At 39.7% G+C, this 24,777-nt stretch overlaps 1 protein-coding gene and 2 long non-coding RNA genes across 3 annotated transcripts; 1 reads left to right on the forward strand and 2 right to left on the reverse strand.

The window, feature by feature from the left end:
* The first annotated feature begins 1,281 nt into the window (after nt 1-1,281).
* Nucleotides 1,282-4,869, forward strand: LOC110873027. Its single transcript, XR_002554873.2, has 4 exons — nt 1,282-2,152; nt 3,928-3,981; nt 4,075-4,293; nt 4,736-4,869. It is a non-coding gene; the product is annotated as an uncharacterized LOC110873027 (long non-coding RNA).
* A 58-nt stretch (nt 4,870-4,927) lies between these two features.
* Nucleotides 4,928-8,629, reverse strand: LOC110873026. Its single transcript, XM_022121943.2, has 5 exons — nt 8,361-8,629; nt 7,111-7,181; nt 6,658-6,763; nt 5,976-6,108; nt 4,928-5,333 (listed from the first exon to the last, which is right to left on the reverse strand). The coding sequence occupies exons 1-5, from the start codon at nt 8,450-8,452 to the stop codon at nt 5,166-5,168; spliced, it is 570 nt and encodes a 189-aa protein (XP_021977635.1). The 5' UTR covers nt 8,453-8,629; the 3' UTR covers nt 4,928-5,165.
* LOC118481319 lies at nt 7,854-8,344 on the reverse strand. Its single transcript, XR_004865443.1, has 2 exons — nt 8,212-8,344; nt 7,854-8,121 (listed from the first exon to the last, which is right to left on the reverse strand). It is a non-coding gene; the product is annotated as an uncharacterized LOC118481319 (long non-coding RNA).
* Nucleotides 8,630-24,777: the final 16,148 nt, after the last annotated feature.

Below are 24,777 nucleotides of genomic sequence, written 5' to 3' on the forward strand. Positions count from 1 at the left end.
ACAAGGGATGACCATTCTTCAAGAATCCTACACAACTATTCAACAAAATAAAGAAAAGATCCTTAAAGATTCCATGTCGGATGGCATTGTCTATTTAGAGGCCAGCAACAACAAGAGCCATCACAACCCAAACATCTCCAGTCCTAAAGAAGTATTCATGAGTACGTCAAACCTCCCAAACACAACCACTCTCATCCAAAAGCTAAAAAACAAAAAAATGTCGCTACAAAAATCATCGAAGTGGTTTCCAAACACTCCATCACAGATGAATCCCTCTTGAACTACAAAAACCTCCTCACACTCACTTTTAAAACATAGGGCCTGTTAATGGACGGAGATAAATTCTTCCCGGATTATCCCTTCCTAAACGTTTTCAGACTAAAAAAACATGCACAGGCTATCGAAAGAGGGTCTGGCTTTCCTATGGTACCTCTCATAGTCTTTTGGCATTGCTAAGACTTTTAACTCCAACAAGGTGTTAGCCTATCTCTTAGACTACCAGTTAGAAGGACTGCCAGAGGAAAAGAAAAACTTTTCCAAGTTCCTCGAATGGTTTCTCCCAATCACTGACTAGGACTATCTCATGAGGGACTTCCTAGAAGACACTGCATGGTTCTCTTCCACAAACCAAGTTATTTTAGAAAAGATGGGTATGACCTAAATTCTACAGGACCACCAAACTTCATACACTCTTGGTATGATTTAAACCCCGCAGGATACTGCTACAAGATCAACTACCGAGATGCTTGGATGGACAGTCGCATTAATCTCGCGAAATCAAACCCGATAAAAATCGAAGATCCGCCACCAAAAATCCTGAACAGTGAACACCCATGGAAAGAAGAAGACCCTCAAACGATCGAATGGGAAAAGACTATCATAGAATATTTTAATAATATCCGCGCATTTACACACCCTCATATGATCGTTCTACCAACAGACCCCGGGAAAAACTCGGTGTTTGCTCTTGCTTAAGACGAAGAACCATTCCACAAGAATCCGCCCCCGTTTACTATCGAGATCCGCGATTTCGCAAAACCAAATTAAATCGGGCTATGAATGTACTTATTTAGTGTGCTAATGGTGTGTTTAGCTTAAATAAAGCTTTAATCACTCTTAAAGTGATGTAAACACTTATGTCATGTATTTTTGTTATTTTTCTAGATTTGTTCTATGTATTATTAAGTGTGATGTCATGGATGATGTAATTAAGCCTTTCCTTGACCTATAAAAGGAAGGCTCCCTCTCATTTGTAGATCATCCTTGGAAAGAAATAAAATCTTCTTCTATATTTCTCTCGATCTTCTCTCTACATTCTCACTTAAATTCCATAGTCTAGTATAGAGTCTTGAGTCTCTCTGAGTCCTTTTAAGTCCAAACTCTTGAGTCTTTTATGTTATCACCCTAGTCACCCTTCTAAGTCTTACTAGTCTTATATAGATCAACGATACCCTCCCCCCAAATCAAACCAGTTATTAATACCAAGGAATATTTTAAGGGCTTACTGGTCTTATCTTAGAAAGCATGAGTCCATATTGGTTTCAAAGAAAAGTGCTTAAAAACGACATACTGAGGAATATTTTAAGGGCTTTTGTTGTTTTTCACATAGATTATTGTCGTTCTATGCGGAAAACAAAACCCCGTTTTTTTAAATGATTATGTGACAACATTTTTTGTTGATTCTTTCAAAAACCTCGTTGTTCAATGCTTGCAAGAGTTGTCAAACTTTTTTTAAGCGTTCTACTGGCATTTGATGAGATGTTCATAGGTTTGGACGGTGATTTGTAGTGATATGTTTCGTTCATGAACATGCAGTGGGTCGTTTTTTGATTTTGAACTAAAAGTGGTAAAGCACTTGGATTCGAAACTGAACCTGGGTTTTGGGGAACAGCTGTTTTCCGAAAAATTGTGGAAATGTACTGAAATTCCACAAAGCCAACAAAAGAAAGGGAACAAAGTTGACTTTCTTGTTAGTTTGTGAGTGAATATTTTAGTGTGAAAAAGTGGTTAAATTTCTCTTCATTGGTTGAACTAACATTAGAGTATATGGTTTCTTTAAACGCGTAATCACCAAAAAAAGGGAAAACGAGCACAAGCGCAACAAGGGGCCGTCGCATGAAACAACACACATAAACGTCGATGAAAGTAATAGGTATGTAACCCATGATACGCGTTTTGTGTAAAAAAGAAAGATTGGTATGTAAATATTTGTCGCATCAATATCCAAAACTTGCAAAAACAATAAAAATAGTGACTAACTAATGTGTATAGATGTTAGATTACCACTGTTACATATGTGGGTTGTATACCATTGTTAACATTATAAAATTTGCGTGCCTAAAAAACGTTAAATATATATGTTATTACATATCTAAGGTAGTGTTTGGTATGCAGGAATTAGGGGTGGAATAGAATGAATGATTACGAGGGAATGAAGAAAAGAGTGTTTGGTTGGTCAATGGAATGGAATCACCCATTTCAAAAGTCATTCCATTCCCTCAAAATCATTCCTTCCACCCCCATGTTTTTTTTTTCCATTCCATCCCATCTTGCACCATTCATCAACAACACCACAACCCACCACCTTCACCACAACCCACCACCACCCACCACCAACGCCATCGCCGCCACCACCTCACCCCGACAGCCACCGCCTCCGCCGCCACCCACTCGCCACCATTATCACCCACAGCTGCGACCAACCGCCAACGCCACTCGTCGCCACCCACCACCATCGTCGACGCCACCACCACCACCACCGCCACCACCAACCGCCACCGCCACCAACCACCACCTCTGCTGCCACCCACCACCAACCGCCACCTCTGCTGCCACCCACCACCAACGGCACCTTGCCGCCACCACCACTCGTCTTCACTGTCGCACCGCCACTCGCCGCCACCACCACCACCCATCGCCGCCGCCGACACCCACCACCGCCACCTATAACCACCCACAATCACTACCACCGACCACCACCACCACTCACCGCTGATTTTATTACTCCGTTTTTCTTGCCTACCGGATAATACACACGATTGGTCTACTCACTACCTACCCAATAACCGCTCCTCGGACGGAGCCATACCTGTGTTACCAAAACTTGCTAGCCGACAAAGGTCGAACTTTCTTACTTCTTTATTGAAAGCGAAAGAGAAAACTGACTTACTGAACTTTTTTATTGAAAGGGTATAACTAACTGGCTGGCACCTTACGAAGTAGTATACTTCTTTTTTTAGTAGTTGGAGGCTTCACATACTCTTACTACTCGAGAGATAGGGTAGCACCCCCCCCCCCCCCCATCCCGAAGTGACAAAGATGAAAAGTGCTTTTGCTAACTCTTTCTCGTCTTCAAAAAAGTATCAAAATGCAGTTATATAAGCTATCACTTTTGCAATGAAAGATCAGCTCATCGAAGGGAAAAGTGAGAGTATCAACCGTTTTAGACAAAAAGTAGGGCAAGTCATCAGGTATCGAACTAGGGCATCGTCAAGTATATATTCTATTTTGAGGGAAAAAGATAAGGAAAAGATGGACTATGCCACATGGCCACTATAAAGAAAGGAAAAGTCTTATCTTTCCATTCACACATGGTAACCAAACAAGACATGGAATGGTAATGATCCATTGCATTCCCTTGTCCATTCCATTACCTCGTCCATTCCATTCCTTCGTCCATTCCATTACCCCATACCAAACAGACCCTAAGAGTGGTACACATATTTATATAAAAACGTGTATCAGATTGAAGATGTTACACATATGTTCACTGTATATTTTCTATGTAACAACTTGGGTTGAAAAATTGTAAACATATTACTGATTTTCTTTTAAACGTATACATGCATTATATTTCTGTTCTTAGATTCCTTACCTTTTTGTTGTGAACTAACACATGTGTTTTACATGTTCAAAATATGTAAACAGATGAAAACACAGAAGACGAAAGTGCAGCCAGCTAAGGCGGTGTTCACGTTAAAGGTAACGTATGTTTTGATTACAAAGTACACAAAAAATGGGGAAAAGCCACCGAAATAAATTTTTATACAATCCTTTCTTCGTGACGTCTTTCAGAGATGGTTTGAATGGAAATTCAAACACAAGCAAAGAACCAGACATGGATGAAGGGGGGTGAAGAGACTAATCAAAAGGAAGTTTGTGTGTGAGGGAAGCATAAAAAAGAATACAACAGTTCAAAGAAGAAACGGTTGTCGGTTAAGGAGGTTAGGAAAATGAATGCAACAAAGGGCAGTTGCAGAAAACAACACACAAAATCGTCGATGAAACTAATAGGTATGTATCCCATGATATGCATTTTGTGTAAAAAGACTTGTATGTAAATATTTGTCGCATCAATATCCAAAAAATGGCGAAAACAATAAAAGTTGTGACTAACTAATGTGTATAGATTTATATGTTACATTAACCAGTGTTACATCTCTGAGTTGTGTACCATTTTAACATTATAAAATTTGCGCGCATAAAAAATGTTAAATATATATGCTACATTAAGAGTGTACATGTACACATATTTATATAAAAACATGTAATAAATTTAAGATGTTACACATATGTTCCCTGTATATTTTGTATGCAATAACTTGGGATGAAAAATTGTAACTATATTACTGAATTTTTATCAAACATATACATGCATTATATTCCTGGTCTTAAATTCCTTACCTTTTTGTTATTGACTTACGCATGTGTTTTACATTTATAAAATATGTAATAGATGAAAACACAGAAGACAAAAGTGCAGCCAGCCAAGGCGGTGCTCACGTCAAAGGTGGGGTGATATGGCGCTGACATGGAGGGTGGTGGTGGTCATTTGGGTCATGACCACACTACATAGCCTTATTTATTTGTGATATATTCCTCACATAACTTGTATTTTTATGATTATGATAAGGAAACTAAACTAAAATAATGCAATGCTACTTTACTTGGAGCAATTGATATTTTCAGATTTGTTTCAACTTTATATCTCACCAATTTTAATCAATGAAAAATCAAGAAAATGTGTTCATGTAAGAAAATCACAAATATATAAAACATACCCCTACTACATGGTGTTGGTGGGTGGCAGTGGGCGAAGCGTTTGCTGTTTACCCGAACCGTTGTCCAAATAAGATAGTACTCAAATTTTCGTGTTAATAAACCAATCAAGCATCCCTTTCTTTAAACATCACTTCAACGTAAGAGGTCGCATCATCTCTCTTTGGGCTTGACGCCGTTGAGTTGAACTTGCGGAGCAATATGGTGAAACACGGTACACATATGATGTACAGTATTCCCAGGATAAACGGGGCCATAACCAACCATCCCAACAACTGCACGTAATGCGAACAAGTTACTAATCATATGTTTCTTTGTGTGTTTTGAATTATCTGATTGACAACACCAACTGAAAAAAATGGTTATTGGATGTACTTTGAAGTTGTAATAGACACAAATTTTGATTTTGATTATTTAATAAATAAATTACTAAAATGACCAATAAATGCAAAAAGGTAACATGCAAATGGAAATGAGTTCTTTTAATTTATTTTACCAGAAAACAATAAGTTTTGTTGCATTTCATTATTATTTGACACGGATATGGCAGAAAAACCAAAACTCATGTGATTTCGAGTATGGGATTAGATATAAAAAAAATCACAGGTCTAGGACGGGAATGATACTAGGTGATATTACCAAAAACGATCACATACTCATTTGCCCGCATCGAAATTGAACATACTATGTAATGTAAAAGTTATAATATTTAGTATTTTATAGTTGTCAGAAACATGAAATTATTGAAAATATAAAAATGTTACGAGGGAATCGGACTGGGTAACTTTTAATCATACCATTACCCGTGAACCCATTACATTAGGTATGAGACTAGGATTACTAAAACTCGGCTCATTGGCTGATTGTAGCAATTTAATTTGATTAAAAAATTGGATTATAAAGGATATTTGACATACCGCATGAACAATGCTTAGAAAGATCTCCATAGAAGCTTTGCCGGTCAATACCTTCCTTAAAGCATCAGAAGTTAACGGAAAATGAGCTCCGCCCGTAAGAAACTCACCAAAGCGTAAGAATACTATCACCAAACTAATCGGAAAAACAAGTATAAGAATTGCTGATGTAGTTCATCTATCCCATTACAGTAACAACAATTTATATAACTTTTTTCGACATTTTAACGTTAAATTATCCACTTTCTCACCATCAAGATGAGCATAACTTTGATGCTTCCAGGTAATATATTATTTCTTTTGTGGATGGGACAATGTTAGATACTTGATAAATGGTCAAAAATATACTTTTAGAAAAAAAAAAAAAAATAGTGGAAAAGTAGTGAATCGTATATGTTTTTTAAAAACTATATAACTAAAACGATAATTTGATGTTTAGAATAAAAAAGATTTTGGAGGCCATATGCTTTCGAAACCATTTTGGACGACTTCCTCCTTTTAAGCAACTACAATTTAATGTATCTATTTGACCTGTTAGAGATTTAACATAACCCAAACCGACCCATCCCCTTTCATGGGTCTAGTTCTAGTCAACATAAACTTGAACAACTTGTCGTCATTTGGGACAGCAACTAAAAAGAAAAAGCAAAAGTAGGAGATTCAGATAAAATAGAAAAGACTCAACCTCAGCTCTATTGGAGTAATGATGAAATTGGCTAGCATGACAGTCGGGGCGTTTATAGAATTTCCAAGCATTGCTATAGCCAGCACACAGAAGAAAAAAGGCACTCCTGTTGTTAGAATATAAGAATTAGGTTACTGACTATGCCAGATAGACACAGAAGAAAATAATCCTCTTAATAATGTATTCTTGTCATGAATACAAAACAAAATAACCCACGAAAAACTAAGCCTGTACAGTGTCATTCAAAAATCCTTTATTTTGGTAACTAAAACTTCATTTTCGCCCAGCCATGTTGTGGTTTGACGGTTTTGTAGAGGTCACAAGTTCAAGGTTGGTCGATGGTGGTGGAGAAGAAAACCAAGATTTCATGAGTTTTCCAACTACATGATCTCTAAACCAATGCTTATAGAAACCATATAATCTGAATTGCAATTCATTTATTCAAGAACATACCAACAATTGGGAACACTCCTAAAGTGATGCCAAGAGCGGCAGATAATGCTAACTGCTTAGGCTCTGCTCCCCTAGAATACAAGTGCAATAAAAACAAGTGAGTATCTTGTTCACTAAGAATATAAACTAAACAATAATAAAACTCTCACTTCACTACTTTTAATGTTAGCCGATCTTTCAAAACACAAAAAGGAACTTTGGCCTCATAATCGATTTTAGACACTTGAAAAGTTCGGCAACGTAGTATTATTGACGACACTTCAATTCACAGATCCAAATCTGTCAATGTGGCCACTAAAGAGATTAAGTTAAATTTTAGCATCATGCTTTCTGGAAGACTGAAACTACAAATTACATATAGAAACTTGAAACCAGCTAGTAAGTCATTTAGGAGGGGATATCATGTGTCCCATCACACATTCAATACATCCGCCCTATGTCAACGACGGTAATGACTACTTTGGTATGACACAATTTGTTTTATTGTTTTGTTTATGCTTTGTACATGATATCAATATATGTATTGTTTGTCACATCTCTACTTGTTGTTATCCATTGCTACTGGACATTACCCAAACTAATTAGAAACATGAAGAATCAAGTTTAACAAAAGGGTTGGTTTTCAAACTTCTGTAACAATCTTTCTTAGATTCTAAACTCTTCCGTAAATGCCAGAAAACTATAAATTGACAATGAGACCAGAGCATAGCAAAGGTTATACATTAAATTCTGATTTTAAATTCTTTTTTTTTTTTTTTTTTTTGAACAGCAAGGAACGACGTGCCAACCACCGTGACCAAGGTCGACTACTAGACCGCCGGCAGCCCCTTGGCTCTCCCCAGGCAAAAACCCGACCTCCACCGGCCCCCGAAGACACGACAGTGAAATAATCGGTAAAACCTCGCCTCCCATCCAAGTCGAACCGGCGCCACGCGTATGCCGCAGAAAATAACGAGGAGAGTGGGAATCGAACATCGGTCACAATTATTTCCTCAACCACTCCATGACTACCTGATTGACAATTCTGATTTTAATTTAGACGTCACTAGAGAAACAGGAATATGATGTATCTACGCCTGAAAGTTCCGGTTTAAAGTTTACCTGAATTTGCAAATCCTATGCTAATTACCTAACTACACTCCTACTTCAAATGAAATCAAATCTTAAGATGAAACAGTAAGAAAAATGTAGTTGAATTGAAAATCCAAAAAATGTTTACTGCATTGAAATATAATATAAATAAAACAGACCTGCTGAGGATTTCCACAAAAGGATCAACGACCTTCTTGTTAAACCAGTTACCGATTCCTTGCAATCTAAACCGTCTCACCAGATCCCCCATTCTTACTTGAAGCTAACCACTGGCTGGGTTTTATATTTTTTCAATTTTTTGGCTTCAAATTTAACATTAACTAATTATAAACCTCGCCTCTTTCCTTTCCTACAGATCCAATTGGGTTTTGTTTTTGACTTTTGAATGAATCGAATCTACGCGTCACAACCATCTGTCAGTCGGTCAAACACGTATCCAACTTTTTTTTTTAAGTTTTAAAGTTATGCGACATGTGGATTACACGTATGTATGCGTTAGAAAGTGACGTGGTGTAAAAAAGGAGGTAGTTATTTCATGTCACTTTGACAAAATGCTATCATTTTATCGATAGTAATCTCGACTCAAGTTTTGTGATAAAGCTCATATATTCCGTTCCAAAAATCATCACTATGTTGGTTGGTACCTACTAAAAATATATATTATAATTATTTCTAAAAATCATCGGTACGTATTAAAAAATATATATTATAATTATAAGATGTATTTCTTAAAATAAACCGAATTCTCCAAGATTGAAAGCCAAGCTTTCGTCAACACCAACTCTTCCCCGTTTGTCTAAGGGGTCACGCGACGATCCTCTATTGTTTTTTTTCCTTCTCAGCCTCGATTTTCTTTTTATGGTTTCGATTTTTACGCGTAGAGGATTCGAGTGGTGTAGGTTGAGTTTCCGGTACGGATTCTGGTGTAGGGAGCATTTGGGAATTGAGATAGAGGAGGGAGCGGTTGTTCGTCAAGAAGAAAGATGGTTCGATGCGTTTATGCATCGATTACCGCGAGCTTAATAATTATCAAGAATAGGTATCCTTTGCCCAGGATCGACGATCTGTTCGATCAGCTACAAGGAGCAAGCTACTTTTCCAATATTGATCTAAGGTCAGGCTATCATCAATTGAAGGTCAAAGACGAAGATGTACACAAAACTGCGTTTAGAACTCGTTATGGTCATTACGAGTTCCTAGTGATGCCTTTTGGGCTCACTAACGCACCTGCCGCATTCATGGATCTCATGAATCGCGTCTGCAAGCCTTATCTAGACAAATTCGTCATCGTCTTCATCGATGACATTCTCATTTATTCAAAGAACCAAGCTGACCACGAGAAGCATCTTCGATGTTCTGAAACTACTTCGGCAGGAGAAACTTTATGCCCAATTCTCAAAGTGTGAATTTTGGCTTCGTGAAGTCCAATTTCTTGGACATGTGGTTAGTGAGCGTGGTATCTAAGTAGATCCCGCTAAGGTTGAAGCTGTCATGAACTGGTAAGAGCCGAAGACGCCTACAGAGATTCGCAGTTTCTTAGGATTGGCAGGATACTACAGACGCTTTATTAAAAACTTCTCAAGAATTGCAGCACCCCTGACATTACTCACTCGCAAGAATAGCAAGTTTGATTGGGGGCCTAAGCAGCAAGAATCTTTTGATACTTTGAAGCAGAAATTGAGCAATGCTCCAGTGCTGACTTTACCTTAAGGTATTGATGAGTTTGTAGTGTATTGTGATGCATCACACACCGGGATGGGTTGTGTGTTAATGCAAAAGGGCAAGGTCATTGCCTATGCTTCATGTCAACTAAAGGTGCATGAGAAGAATTACACCACCCATGATTTGGAGTTGAGTGCCGTGGTATTTGCACTAAAGCTTTGGAGGCACTATCTGTATGGGACTAAATGGGTGATATACTCTGATCACAAAAGCCTTCAACACCTGTTCAATCAAAAGGACTTGAACATGAGACAGCGACGCTGGATGGAAACCTTGAATGACTACGATTGTGAAATAAGATACCATCCAGGAAAGGCAAACGTGGTCACTAATGCCTTAAGTAGAAAGGAGAGAGTGAAGCCTCTAAGGATCAATGCCAAGCGCATTGAGATAAAGAGTAATCTGAATGAAAGATTGTTAGCTGCACAGAAGGAAGCTGTGCTAGAATCTAATTATCCTGAGGAAAAGTTAGGAGTGACTGAAGAACAGTTATCTTATAGTAAGAACGGAATTTTGAGGTTAAATGGACGAATATGGGTTCCTGTTTATGGAGGGCTTCGGGATGTTATCCTCAAGGAAGCCCACAGTTCCAAATATTCTGTTCACCCTGGAGTTGATAAGATGTACCAGGATTTAAAGGCAAACTATTGGTGGATAGGCTTGAAAAAGTCTATAGCTGCTTATGTAGCTAAATGCTTGACGTGTGCTCAAGTCAAGGCTGAACATCAGAAGCCGTCAGGTTTGCTACAACAGCCTGAAATTCCCACTTGGAAATGGGAAATGGTGACGATGGATTTCATCACCAGATTGCCAAAGACGAAGAAAGGAAATGATACTATGTGGGTCATAGTTGATAGACTGACTAAGTCAGCACATTTCCTACCCATTAAAGAGACTTATAGCTCCGACATGTTAGCCCAATTGTATGTTGATAAAATTGTATCTCTGCATGGAGTACCAGTGGCTATTATTTCAGACAGAGATACCAGATATACGTCGCATTTTTGGAAAAGTTTCCAACAGTCTCTGGGCACGCAATTGAATTTTAGTACGGCTTACCATCCTCAGACGGATGGGCAGAGTGAGCGTACCATCCAAACTTTGGAAGACATGCTGCGTGCATATGTAATTGATCTAGGTGGTAGTTGGGATAAACATCTACCATTGGTCGAGTTCTCCTATAACAATAGCTACCATACCAGCATTCAGGCTGCACCTTTTGAGGCACTATATGGTAGGAAGTGCAGAACGCCCATCTGTTGGGCAGAAGTAGGAGACACTCAATTATCAGGTCCTGATATAGTCTTTGAGACAACGGACAAAATTGTCCAGATTCGCGACCGCCTAAAAGCTTCCCGGGATAGGCAGAAGAGCTATGCTGATAAAAGGCGAAAACCCTTCAAGTTCGAGGTTGGTGATAAAGTTTTGCTCAAAGTATCACCTTGGAAAGGGGTTGTCACACCCCCAAAATCCATACGCGGAGTACCACCTCTTGGAGGCGTGGCTGACCAGGATCAAGCCACCAATCATATTGAACATGTAAGTAATAAGTAAAAGTAACTGTAATTCAACCAAACCAATATGAATGGTGTTCAAAACATAAGTGCAATGTCCATGTTTAGCGGAAGCATAAAAATAAACCCAACATAAGTATGAATATGTAATGTCAAAATGTTTAATCAAAGCATTCACGATCCTTGTCCACAACGACCGCGCCTCCCAATGCAAGCTCCATGTATACCTAACGACCTGCAAGGCATGTAACAGAGAGTCAACAACTAGTTGAGCGAGTTCACAGTGGGTTGTTTAGTAATAGTGTTCATTTCGTAAAACGTTTGTTTGTTTAGTAACCCATGTATCGTTTATCATTACATCGCGGCCCTCCAGGCATGTTTGCGAAGATTAGTGGGGGTTTCCCATGTATTGTAGACTAGTTTTATTTGTATCGCGGCCCTCCAGGCATGTGTGCGAAGTTTAGTATCAGTATCGCGGCCATTCCAGGCATGTGTGCGAAGATCAGTATCAGTATCGCGACCATTACAGGCATGTGTGCGAAGAGTAGTGGGGGCTTCCCCATGTATCACTAGTCTAGCAGTATCTATAAGTGACCTTTCCCAACCGAGGTCAGTAATTCATAATTCCCAATAACAACGTAAGTACAGATAATCATCCAATCCCATTCCCTACCCCGGGAATCCCATGCCTTGGTAAGAGTGTGAACTCACCTTGGTTTGCTCGGTTTGTTATTGTGCTTCTAGTGTTAATTAATGGTTAGGTCCGTTACACGCGACCTAAGGTACATTGCACATAACTCAATGTAAGTGTTTACGTTCAAATAAGGTTTATAATTCCTTGGTGTCCAAACAACTGTGTTCTGTGTGATAATTGTTTACAGATTGACATGACATAGATTGCACATACATACAGTAACATACAGTAACACACAGTGGCATGCAAGGTGTTCCTCATACAGGGTTTTGAACTTAGCATTATAAGTAAACTCGGATCCCTGGTGTTAACATTAAGCTCTAATACTGGTGTTTACAATAAACTCGGGCACTTATATTTACATGAAACTCGGACTACACGCACACACATCAAACTCGGACTAAGCATCCTCTCATAAACTCGGACTCCCCTCTTGTTCATGTTACAAACTCGGCCCCCCCCCATGCTAACCATAAAACTCGGACATCTAGTCCTTGGGTGAAACTCGGACCAAACAACAATAAGAACTCGGACCAAACAGTCAACACAGCTCGGACCAAATACCCTCTAGGAGAAACTCGGACCATGTTTCATTTACAAAAACTCGGACCAACAATCACTCCCAAAACTCGGACCAAACTTCAATCTAAAACTCGGATCAAGCATTCAACCTAAAACTCGGACGATGCATTCAGTCTAAAACTCAGACCATGTGTGCATCAATAAAACTCAGAGGACAAGTGCATTTTACAAAACTCGGACTTTGTGACTTCACAAAACCCTGACACAAATCTCCGGACTAACAATCATGCAAAATATTCAAAACCAAATCACAGTTTATAATGGAACAGTTACAAGTTACGATCAAAACCCTACTTTTCATTCATTGGTAAATGTTGTAACCTAATCAACAATCAACCAATTCTAACATATCAGGCATCCTATTGTCAGGCATTTGATTACACAACTACCCACAAACTATTGCAAAAACAATCAGGACTTTAATAAACACAGAGTCATTGTTTGGAGAACTAGGTTTTGCATGAATCAAATAACCAATGATTAACAACAAATAATCATTAAACGTTTACCTTAGATTGATTCTAGATGGATTGGGAAATCAAGATTGATGCGAGAGAACTTGTGTAGCCAAGAATGATGAGAGAAATGATTGTAGAGAGAATGATTTAACTGCCGTAGAATGATTTGTGAGGAAGGTTTTAGGGTTAGGAGTTATTAAGGTTTCACTAACTACTCTACTCACCCCTAAGTATCATCTTTTACATAAAACACACACACCGCATATAATTTACAGTCAAGGCACAAAGTTCTCATGTAAGTCAAATAATGCATAAAGTAATGCATAGTTCCATGCAATGCTAAAGATTGTGTGACCAACTTATTTGTGTTAAGTAAAAGCATTAACCTGATGTTACGGGTTGTCACATTATCCCCAACTTGAAAGAAATTTCGTCCCGAAATTTAGCATGCGGTTACTGAGGAAGCTAGTTGTGTTGTGTCGTTTACTGGTTTTCCTGGGGTGTCACATCATCCCTCCGTTGATTTGGAATTTCGTCTCGAAATTCTGTAGTAGCTTCAGCCTCAGTAGGAGTTGCATTGTTCTGAAACAACTGGGGATATTTGAGTTCTATTTGGTCTTCTCGTTCCCAGGTATACTCTAGGCCACGACGGGAGTTCCAACGAACTCGAACAAGAGGTATTCTGGTGTTCTTAAGGACCTTAACATCCCGGTCCGTGATTTCAACAGGTTCCTCGACGAAAAGTAACTGTTCGTCGATGGTGAGTTCCTTCAAAGGAACTATGAGGGTCTCATCTGACAGACACTTCTTCAGATTCGACACGTGGAAAACGTTATGAACTGCACCGAGTTCTGCTGGTAGGTTCAGTTTGTAGGCCACCTTGCCTATTCTTTCAATGATTTCGAACAGTCCAACATACCGCGGATTGAGCTTGCCTCGTTTACCAAAACGAACCACACCCTTCCAGGGTGAGACTTTGAGTAGCACTAGATCCCCAACTTGGAACTCGAGCGGTTTCCTGCGCTTATCAGCGTAGCTTTTCTGATGGTCACGAGCCGCCGCCATGCGTTGTCGTGTCTGTGCAATCCGTTCAGTAGCATCAACTACCATTTCTAGACCTGTGATCTGACTATCCCCCACCTCTGCCCAACAGAGAGGTGACCGGCATTTACGTCCGTACAATGCCTCAAATGGAGCGACTTGAATGCTGGTGTGGTAACTGTTATTGTACGAGAACTCCACTAACGGGAGATGATTTTCCCAGCTGTTGCCGAAATCGATAACGCATGCACGTAACATGTCTTCCAGAGTCTGGATAGTGCGCTCAGACTGCCCATCCGTCTGAGGGTGATAAGCTGTGCTCATGTCTAACCGGGAGCCAAAAGATTTGTGCATTGCTTGCCACAGTTCTGAAGTGAATCGTGCATCACGATCCGAAATAATAGAGGTTGGCACTCCATGCCTCGAAACAACTTCTTTCAAGTAAATGTCTGCTAATGTAGAGAACTTGTCAGTTTCTTTGATAGCCAAGAAGTGAGCAGACTTTGTGAGTCGATCCACGATCACCCAAATAGTATCGTTCCCACGCTGGGATCTAGGCAGGCCAGTAACAAAATCCATGGAAATTTCCTTCCATTTCCATTGTGGTATCTTTGGTTGCTGAAGTAGGCCTGATGGTTTCTGGTATTCCGTCTTGACTCTCGCACAAGTCAAACACTTGCTGACGTAAGTCGCGATGAGGGCTTTCATGCTAGGCCACCAATACGTAGTTCTAATGTCGTGGTACATTTTATCCGAACCTGGATGTACCGAGTAGCGAGACTTGTGTGCTTCATCCATCACAAGTTCTCGTAAACCGCCATATAGTGGGACCCAAATACGCCCCGTTACATAGTAGGCGCCGTCTTCCTTTTGTTCTAATCGCTGTCTTGAACCGCGTAAGGCTTCAGCCCTGACGTTTTCTGGTTTCAATGCTTCTACCTGAGCATCTCGTATCTGTGCAGGGAGACTAGACTGAATAGTGAGTTGCAATGCTCGCACGCGTATAGGTACAGTATCCTTTCGACTGAGAGCGTCAGCCACAACATTGGCCTTGCCTGGATGATACTTGATGGCGCATTCATAATCGTTAAGTAGCTCGACCCAACGACGTTGTCGCATGTTCAATTCCTTCTGCTTGAAGATATGCTCGAGACTCCTGTGATCGGTGTAGATAGTGCACTTGGTACCGTACAAGTAGTGTCGCCATATCTTAAGCGCGAAAACAACAGCTCCTAGCTCTAAATCGTGTGTAGTGTAATTCCGTTCGTGAACTTTAAGTTGTCGTGAAGCGTAGGCAATGACTTTATCCCTTTGCATCAATACACAACCAAGACCCTGAATCGACGCATCGCAGTAGACCACGAAATCGTTTGTGCCCTCTGGCAATGAGAGAATAGGTGCGCTGCATAGCCTATCCTTTAAGTGTTGGAAAGTTGTTTCCTGTGTATTACCCCAACGATAGGTAACACCTTTCTGTGTCAGTAATGTAAGCGGCTGTGCAATCTTTGAGAAGTCTTTGATGAACCGTCTGTAATAACCCGCCAAACCCAAGAATTTACGTATTTCCGTTGGTGTACGCGGTGTAGGCCAGTTCCTGATCGAATCTACCTTGGATGGATCAACATGAATTCCATCCTTGTTTACCACATGGCCTAGAAAGTGGACTTCACGAAGCCAGAAGTCGCATTTTGAAAACTTAGCGTACAGTTGTTCCTTTCGAAGAAGTTCGAAGATAAGTCGTAAGTGCTGCTCGTGTTCCTCCTGGCTCTTGGAGTAGATCAGGATGTCGTCGATGAAAACGATTACAAACTTGTCCAGGTAAGGCTTACATACCCTGTTCATTAGATCCATGAAAACTGCAGGCGCGTTCGTCAACCCGAATGGCATGACTAGAAACTCGTAGTGGCCGTAGCGAGTTCTGAATGCTGTTTTGGAGACGTCCTCATCCCGGACTCTCAGTTGATGGTATCCTGACCTCAGATCAATCTTTGAGTAGTAGCTCGACCCTTGCAACTGGTCAATCAAATCATCTATACGTGGTAGAGGATAGCGGTTCTTCACTGTCACCTTGTTTAGTTCGCGGTAATCTATGCACATCCTGAAAGTTCCATCTTTCTTCTTCACAAACAGTACTGGAGCTCCCCAGGGCGAAGAGCTAGGACGTATAAAACCCTTATCCAAGAGTTCTTGTAGTTGCTTTGACAGTTCTTCCAGTTCAGTTGGAGCTAAACGATACGGTGCGCGAGCTATGGGTGCTGCTCCTGGAGCTAGTTCAATCTGAAATTCGATCTGGCGATGAGGCGGTAGACCAGGTAAGTCTTCAGGAAACACTTGAGGAAAATCGCGTACAACAGGGATATCCTCTAATCTCTTCTCTTTCGTTGACGCGTCTGTAACAAGTGCTAGAATGGCAGTGTGACCCTTTCGTAAACATTTCTGAGCCTTCAAAAAGGAGATGATGCCAACCACGGCACCACTCTTGTCGCCTTGAACTTCGAGAGATTCTTTACCAGGACAGGGAATACGAACGATCTTCTCCTTGCATAAGATCTCTGCTTGCTGCTGGGATAACCAATCCATACCAATGACGATGTCGAAACTACCCAGAACTATAAGAATGAGGTCGATGGAGAAAGTCTGATCGGCTAAGACGATGTTACAACCTTTGACTACATGTGTGGCCTCTAAACTTTTACCGTTGGCTAACTCTACAACATGTTTGGTGTTTAAGGGTGTTGGTGTACGTTTTAACATTTGACTAACTTTTAGAGACACATAACTGGTATCCACACACGAATCAAACAATACAGTAACATAAAAGTCGTCGAGAAGAAACTTACCCATAACCACGTTAGGATCATTCCTTGCATCACCCTGCCCCAGCACGAACACACGACCCCTGGCATCGTGCCATTATTGTTTCCCCCATTGTTGTTCCCATTGCCCTGATTGTTGTTGTTCTGGTTCTGGTTTAACTGGGGGCAGTCACGTTTGAAGTGGCCTTCAGCACCACATTGATAGCATCCCCTGTTGCCTCGCTGCTGTTGCTGCTGCTGGTTTCGTGGAGCAGGTGGTTGTTGTTGTTGATTCTGACTCGCAGGTCGTGAGCTCCTGCAATCTTTAGCCTCATGACCAAACTTGAGGCACCGCTGACAATGACCCTTGTTGCACTGGCCGTTGTGGTGCTTGTTGCAAGTATTGCACCTTGGAAGGGTTCCTCGATACCCACCCTGTCTCTGACTACCCGAGTTTGTTGACCAGGGCTCTGGTAGTTATTAGTCTTGCGTTGCTGAACCTGAGACTGAGTTGTAGCTGAACCTTTGTTGGAATCCCCATCCCATTTCCGTTTGTTATCACTGAGATTAGCGGAAGTAGTAGCACCGGTAGCACTGATACGTTTAGGCAGCCTGTTCTGTTCCACTGCCTGATCTATGACGCGATGAGCAAGACGTTGAATATCCTGGATATTATTAAGGTTGGCTGATGTCACGTGGCTTTGAATTTCTGGTGCCAACCCTTTGAGATACAACTCAATACGTCTGATAGGAGGGTCCACCATAGTTGGACACAGAACGGCCAGCTCATTTGACCTTTTAGTATAAGCTTCGATTTCCAACCCCGTCATTTTCAAACGAAAGAACTCCACTTCTAACTTGTGGATGTCATCACGTGTGCAATATTCCCGCTTGATCAGCTCTTTGAAATCATTCCAAGGGGTGGCGTTAGCAGCTGCCAGCCCTAATATCTGAACTTGCGCATTCCACCAAGTTAGCGCAATTCCTTCTAGAGTACCAGTGGCGTATTTCACCCTGCGAGCCTAAGGGCATTCACACATCTCAAACACCGACTCGAGCTTTTCAAACCAATGGAGGAGTCCCACTGCTCCCTCCGTGCCACTGAACGTGCTTGGACGGCAGTCCATGAAATTCTTGAAAGTGCAAACGGGTGGCTGAGCGTGTTGACCTGCTGTGTATAAGAACAGGACAAGATTAAGCACAAGAGTCGGTTTAGGAGTGTAGGATCTAAAGATCCTAGTGTGAGTTACGACTGCAGGGTATACCTCCCGCTTGTGCAGCTGCAAGTGCCGCAACAACTTGTTCGTTAATGAGGGCCGTCAACTGGGCTTGTGTCAAGTTAATGCGTCCAGCCATGAACTTCATAGCAAAGGTAACATAAGTGAGAGAGCGTTCGCGAATAGTGCGATGACAAAAGAGAGTAAGCACACAAGTGTTCTCAAGCAACAAAGAATAGTAGGCAATGTAATCTAAGCATACCACGAGCAAATTTCTATGTAATCTAGCAAGTAGACAATGTAAACATGAATAGTAGTACCTAGTATGTTGAGTCTTGCACGTGGAGCGAAGCGTCGTTGTGGATCGTTGAGCACTGTACTGGTTATAGTCTGGTTTTAATAAAAACGTTTTCCCCATATTAAAACCAAGTTCTCTATAACCAATGGCTCTAATACCAATCTGTCACACCCCCAAAATCCACACGCGGAGTACCACCGCTTGGAGGCGTGGCTGACCAGGATCAAGCCACCAATCATATTGAACATGTAAGTAATAAGTAAAAGTAACTGTAATTCAACCAAACCAATATGAATGGTGTTCAAAACATAAGTGTAATGTCAATGTTTAGCGGAAGCATAAAAATAAACCCAACATAAGTATGAATATGTAATGTCAAAATGTTTAATCAAAGCATTCACGATCCTTGTCCACAACGATCGCGCCTCCCAGTGCAAGCTCCATGTATACCTAACGACCTGCAAGGCATGTAACAGAGAGTCAACAACTAGTTGAGCGAGTTCACAGTGGGTTGTTTAGTAATAGTGTTCATTTCGTAAAACGTTTGTTTGTTTAGTAACCCATGTATCGTTTATCATTACATCGCGGCCCTCCAGGCATGTTTGCGAAGATTAGTGGGGGTTTCCCATGTATTGTAGACTAGTTTTATTTGTATCGCGGCCCTCCAGGCATGTGTGCGAAGTTTAGTATCAGTATCGCGGCCATTCCAGGCATGTGTGCGAAGATCAGTATCAGTATCGCGACCATTACAGGCATGTGTGCGAAGAGTAGTGGGGGCTTCCCCATGTATCACTAGTCTAGCAGTATCTATAAGTGACCTTTCCCAACCGAGGTCAGTAATTCATAATTCCCAATAACAACGTAAGTACAGATAATCATCCAATCCCATTCCCTACCCCGGGAATCCCATGCCTTGGTAAGAGTGTGAACTCACCTTGGTTTGCTCGGTTTGTTATTGTGCTTCTAGTGTTAATTAATGGTTAGGTCCGTTACACGCGACCTAAGGTGCATTGCACATAACTCAATGTAAGTGTTTACGTTCAAATAAGGTTTATAATTCCTTGGTGTCCAAACAACTGTGTTCCGTGTGATAATTGTTTACAGATTGACATGACACAGATTGCACATACATACAGTAACATACAGTAACACACAGGGGCATGCAAGGTGTTCCTAATACAGGGTTTTGAACTTAGCATTATAAGTAAACTCGGATCCCTAGTGTTAACATTAAGCTCTAATACTGGTGTTTACAATAAACTCGGGCACTTATATTTACATGAAACTCGGACTACACGCACACACATCAAACTCGGACTAAGCATCCTCTCATAAACTCGGACTCCCCTCTTGTCCATGTTACAAACTCGGTCCCCCCATGCTAACCATAAAACTCGGACATCTAGTCCTTGGGTGAAACTCGGACCAAACAACAACAAGAACTCGGACCAAACAGTCAACAAAGCTCGGACCAAACACCCTCTAGGTGAAACTCGGACCATGTTTCATTTACAAAAACTCGGACCAACAATCACTCCCAAAACTCAGACCAAACTTCAATCTAAAACTTGGATCAAGCATTCAACCTAAAACTCGGACCATGCATTCAGTCTAAAACTCGGACCATGTGTGCATCAATAAAACTCAGAGGACAAGTGCATTTAAAAAAACTCAGACTTTGTGACTTCACAAAACCCTGACACAAATCTCCGGACTAACAATCATGCAAAATATTCAAAACCAAATCACAGTTTACAATGGAACAGTTACAAGTTACGATCAAAACCCTACTTTTCATTCATTGGCAAATGCTGTAACCTAATCAACAATCAACCAATTCTAACATATCAGGCATCCTATTGTCAGGCATTTGATTACACAACTACCCACAAACTATTGCAAAAACAATCAGGATTTTAATAAACATAGAGTCATTGTTTGGAGAACTAGGTTTTGCATGAATCAAATAACCAATGATTAACAACAAATAATCATTAAACATTTACCTTAGATTGATTCTAGATGGATTGGGAAATCAAGATTGATACGAGAGAACTTGTGTAGCCAAGAATGATGAGAGAAATGATTGTAGATAGAATGATTTGAACTGTCGTAGAATGATTTGTGAGGAAGGTTTTAGGGTTAGGAGTTATTAAGGTTTCACTAACTACTCTACTCACCCCTAAGTATCATCTTTTACATAAAACACAAACACCGCATATAATTTACAGTCAAGGCACAAAGTTCTCATGTAAGTCAAATAATGCATAAAGTAATGCATAGTTCCATGCAATGCTAAAGATTGTGTGACCAACTTATTTGTTTTAAGTAAAAGCATTAACCTGAAGTTACGGGTTGTCACAGGGGTGATGCGATTTGGCAAGAAAGGTAAGTTAAGCCCGAGATATATAGGACCATTCGAGATCATCGAATGTGTAGGGTCAGTGGCTTATAAGTTAAACTTACCGGAAGAGCTCAGTAGTATTCATAATGTATTCCATATCTACAATCTGAAGAAATGCCTGACTGATGAATCGCTAGTCATACCACATACAGATGTGCACATAGATGAGAGCTTGAAGTTTGTGGAAAAACCTGTGTCGATTGAGGATCGACAGGTGAAGAAGCTTCGAAGGAAGCATGTACCTATTGTCAAGGTAAAATGGGATGCCCGTAGAGGTCCCGAGTATACTTGGGAGTTAGAGTCCACAATGAACGAGAAATACCCTCAATTATTTCCATAAATCTCGAGGACGAGATTTCTTTTAAGGGGGTGAGGATGTAACACTTTGAAAATTCATATCCAATAATGTACGAACACGTGTCATAAGCTCTGAACGTGTGAAAGAATACTTTAGAGGGACTAAAGTTGACAAACAAGGAAACTATGTGAATATAAGGGTCCAAAGTGTCAACAATGGATAAATATATTTTAAAATAGCCTTACAAGATGTTTATACCTTCAAACGAATAAATCATGGATCATACGAAGCTAAATATGAAAGAAAGTGAGGAATTACAAACCACAGGGGCTAAATATGTCAACATGTGTAAAGTATACCTCTGAGTGACCTTTTAGCAGACCCGAAACTTTGTAGCGGTAAATTATACTCACTAGAAAATGTGGTAAAAATTTCATAAAGTTTCGTTATCGTATGAGAAAGTTATGATCAAGTTCGTGTACGAGGGGTTAAAAGCGTCAACATTGAAATTTATGACTTTTCGGGTGATTACAAGTTGATCAAGGACTTTCCCATGTTTATAGATGTTTTGGAACCCTTAAAAATAAGTTTAAAAGGGCAAAAATGCAAGAACAAGAGTCAAAACCACGTAACAAAGGACCAGGGACCAAAAATGCAATTATTAAAACTTGTTTGGCTGGTTCTGGCAGGCCAGGCGTCCCGCGTAAGAGTCCCTTATGGACTTACGCGGCCCGCGAGAGAGACACAACGATAGAAAACCTGCAGGTGCCAGTTGCAGGGCTGTAACCGACTTAAATGAGTTGTTTTCTTATACCAGAGGCCTCTCCAATGGTATAACATGCAGTAGGGGCACTTGACTTGATCTGGTAACAATTGTAGACCCCTTTGGCATGATCTTAGATGATCAAAACTCATATATAAGAAGCTCTAGTTGTGACCATGTTGTTCATTCATTTGCAAAAGTTCACAACTTCATCTCTGGAGCTCTCTGGACATCAAGTCAACTTCTTAGTGATCCCTAATCACACTTAGGACTATTGTAAGTACCCTTAACCTTTCTTAATTCGTTTTAGCTTAGTTAATAGCTAATAGTCAAACCGTTGTAATTAAGGTTTGACTTCGAGAATAGTCAATAATTATCCAGTAAAATCTCGAATTAAAAATACCTATTAGTAGGTAATTATGTGGGTAACAAACCCTTAAAAGGGTATTTTCAGATTCCCACTCTAACTATGTTAATTGTCGAGTCAAAGCTTATTTTAAAAAGTCAACAGAATGTTTATTTTCAAATTAATGCATAATTAGCAATGTAGGATACATGCAACCTGTTTGATCATTAAAATAACTTGGTAATTAATATAAGAACATGTCCCAACATGTTCAACTCGACAATTTTCAGTTTAGGCTCGGTTTGGAACCGAAAGTCGCATAGTTTGACTTCTGCTTTGACTTTCAGTTCTGACCCGTTTAAGCCAAGTCTAGGATTGCTTTAGAGCTTCTTTTGGACCTATGTACATGTTAGTATAACCCCCTGTGATTATACAACTTGGTTCATTAGATATCCTATTCACATGCATGTTTCCGTTAAATGCTTATATGTTGACCATTACGCCCAAATGACCTTAAAATTCAATTTTTGAAAATGTAAAAGGGTAGACACCTTAGCTACTGATTTATAACCTTGCACCTAAAATTTGACATTAGTTTGAGGTATAGATTTAGAGTTATGCTCATTAGCGCAATTAGAAGCTTCTTTAGTAATTAAATGGCGTAAATTGCATATAGCCTATCTAAACCCAAATTTTTATACAAAACTTTGTACCTACTGATATAAAATAATATTTTGGGATTTTTAAAGATTTTTATTCAATTTTAGGCTGAGCATAACTTAGTGTTCTAAGCTTAATTCGGTTAATGCCGGTTTTGCCCTTTTTGACTATAAAATGAGTTTTATAAATCCTATTGACCCCAAACCTTTTTCTACTGATTCAATATGTTAAATTATTTTGAGCCTTCTGGAATATTAAAAATATCAGCTTTTTATACAAAACCCGGAAATGGCTCCAAATCGCTTTTTTAAGCGTTTTTAACGCATAAGTATGTACTAGAACCTTTTTAAGCATATGGGGTTGAAACCTACTGATGTATTCAGTAAATTTTTATTCTAACAGTAGGCAAATATTTTAAACTCAGAATTCCAGTTATGACCTTTTAGGCCTACGTGAAATTATCAAAATGCCCCTACGGAGCATAGTATGGTTATAAATAATAAATTTCACATATATATGATACCCTACTATTATAACTTATTAAATTAAGTATATTTACTGATTTAATCAGACCTGTAACCCAGGTTATTATTTAAACTCTTTTACACCCTTTAAAATGACCAAAATGCCCTTATGAGGCATAGTTTGGGTTTAAAACTGTCACACCCCGACCGCGTATAACATGCAACCGCGGCGGAAAACGTCAGGGAGTGTTGAGGACAGAAGTAATTGTTATACAACCATGGAAATTAAAGTTACATTTTATTTATCAAACACGGGTGTTACATTGTCTTAAAAGGAAGTACAGAATTCAAAACATAGTTATACTAGTTCTATCTTCATTTTTAGTCTCTAAGGCACAGGTCCGCCCTAGTATCGTGATCAACATCTTATGGAACAGCTCCTGAAAACACATGTGAAAGTAGGTACGTCAGCATAAAAATGCCTGTGAGATACATAGGTTTTGTGAAAGTGGGATTCATGACTTGAGTTTTAAAGAAATGTTTAATAACAGTCAGTCATGAACCTTGTAATTTGTCTCGCTTTGTAAACCATTTGAAAAACGATAATATCAGATGATATGTATAGATAAACGTAAGGTTAAGTGAATAACCTAGTAAAATGAGTTGAATAAGATAAGTTGTTTTGTAAGACAATGTTTTATGAAAATTATGTTATTTGTATAAAATGTTATATGTCTAAACTGAAATGATTTAGATAACGCTAAGATATGTAATATTATACAAACATTTATATATAGGAAGTACCAGCGGCGTATCCACCATGTTTGCATCATATTACATAATCCACGTTACTCAAACCATTTACCCAAACCATCCACCATGTAAGATTGTTCTTGTATAACTCAATTGTCAAGTGTTATTGTGTAAACCATGTTAAATGTCTATGTTCAATGTAAACCACCAAATGTGTATGTCAATGTCAACGTGTTTATGTTCAATGTAAATCATGTAATGTGTATCCCAAAATGTATCATGTACGGTAAGCGAAATGTATCAACTTAAACCATATGTAAAATGCACAAAACAAGTCGTTGAAGTAAAACGTGGTTTAAATCAACGTTATGTTCTGTGGAAAAATGCATGCTCTATTGATATTAACATTTATGCGGTATTGTGAAATATGCATACATCCAAGCCTTGAGACTGTGGCGATAAACCCTTAAACAAATTAAAGGTTTATCTAAGTTATGTACATCGAATTCGGTCATTCCTTACAATCCTATCAAACCCAGGATTTCAGGAACGGGAGTTGTCAATTC

Source organism: Helianthus annuus, chromosome 8 (assembly GCF_002127325.2).
Source record: "Helianthus annuus cultivar XRQ/B chromosome 8, HanXRQr2.0-SUNRISE, whole genome shotgun sequence".
NCBI lineage: Eukaryota > Viridiplantae > Streptophyta > Magnoliopsida > Asterales > Asteraceae > Helianthus > Helianthus annuus.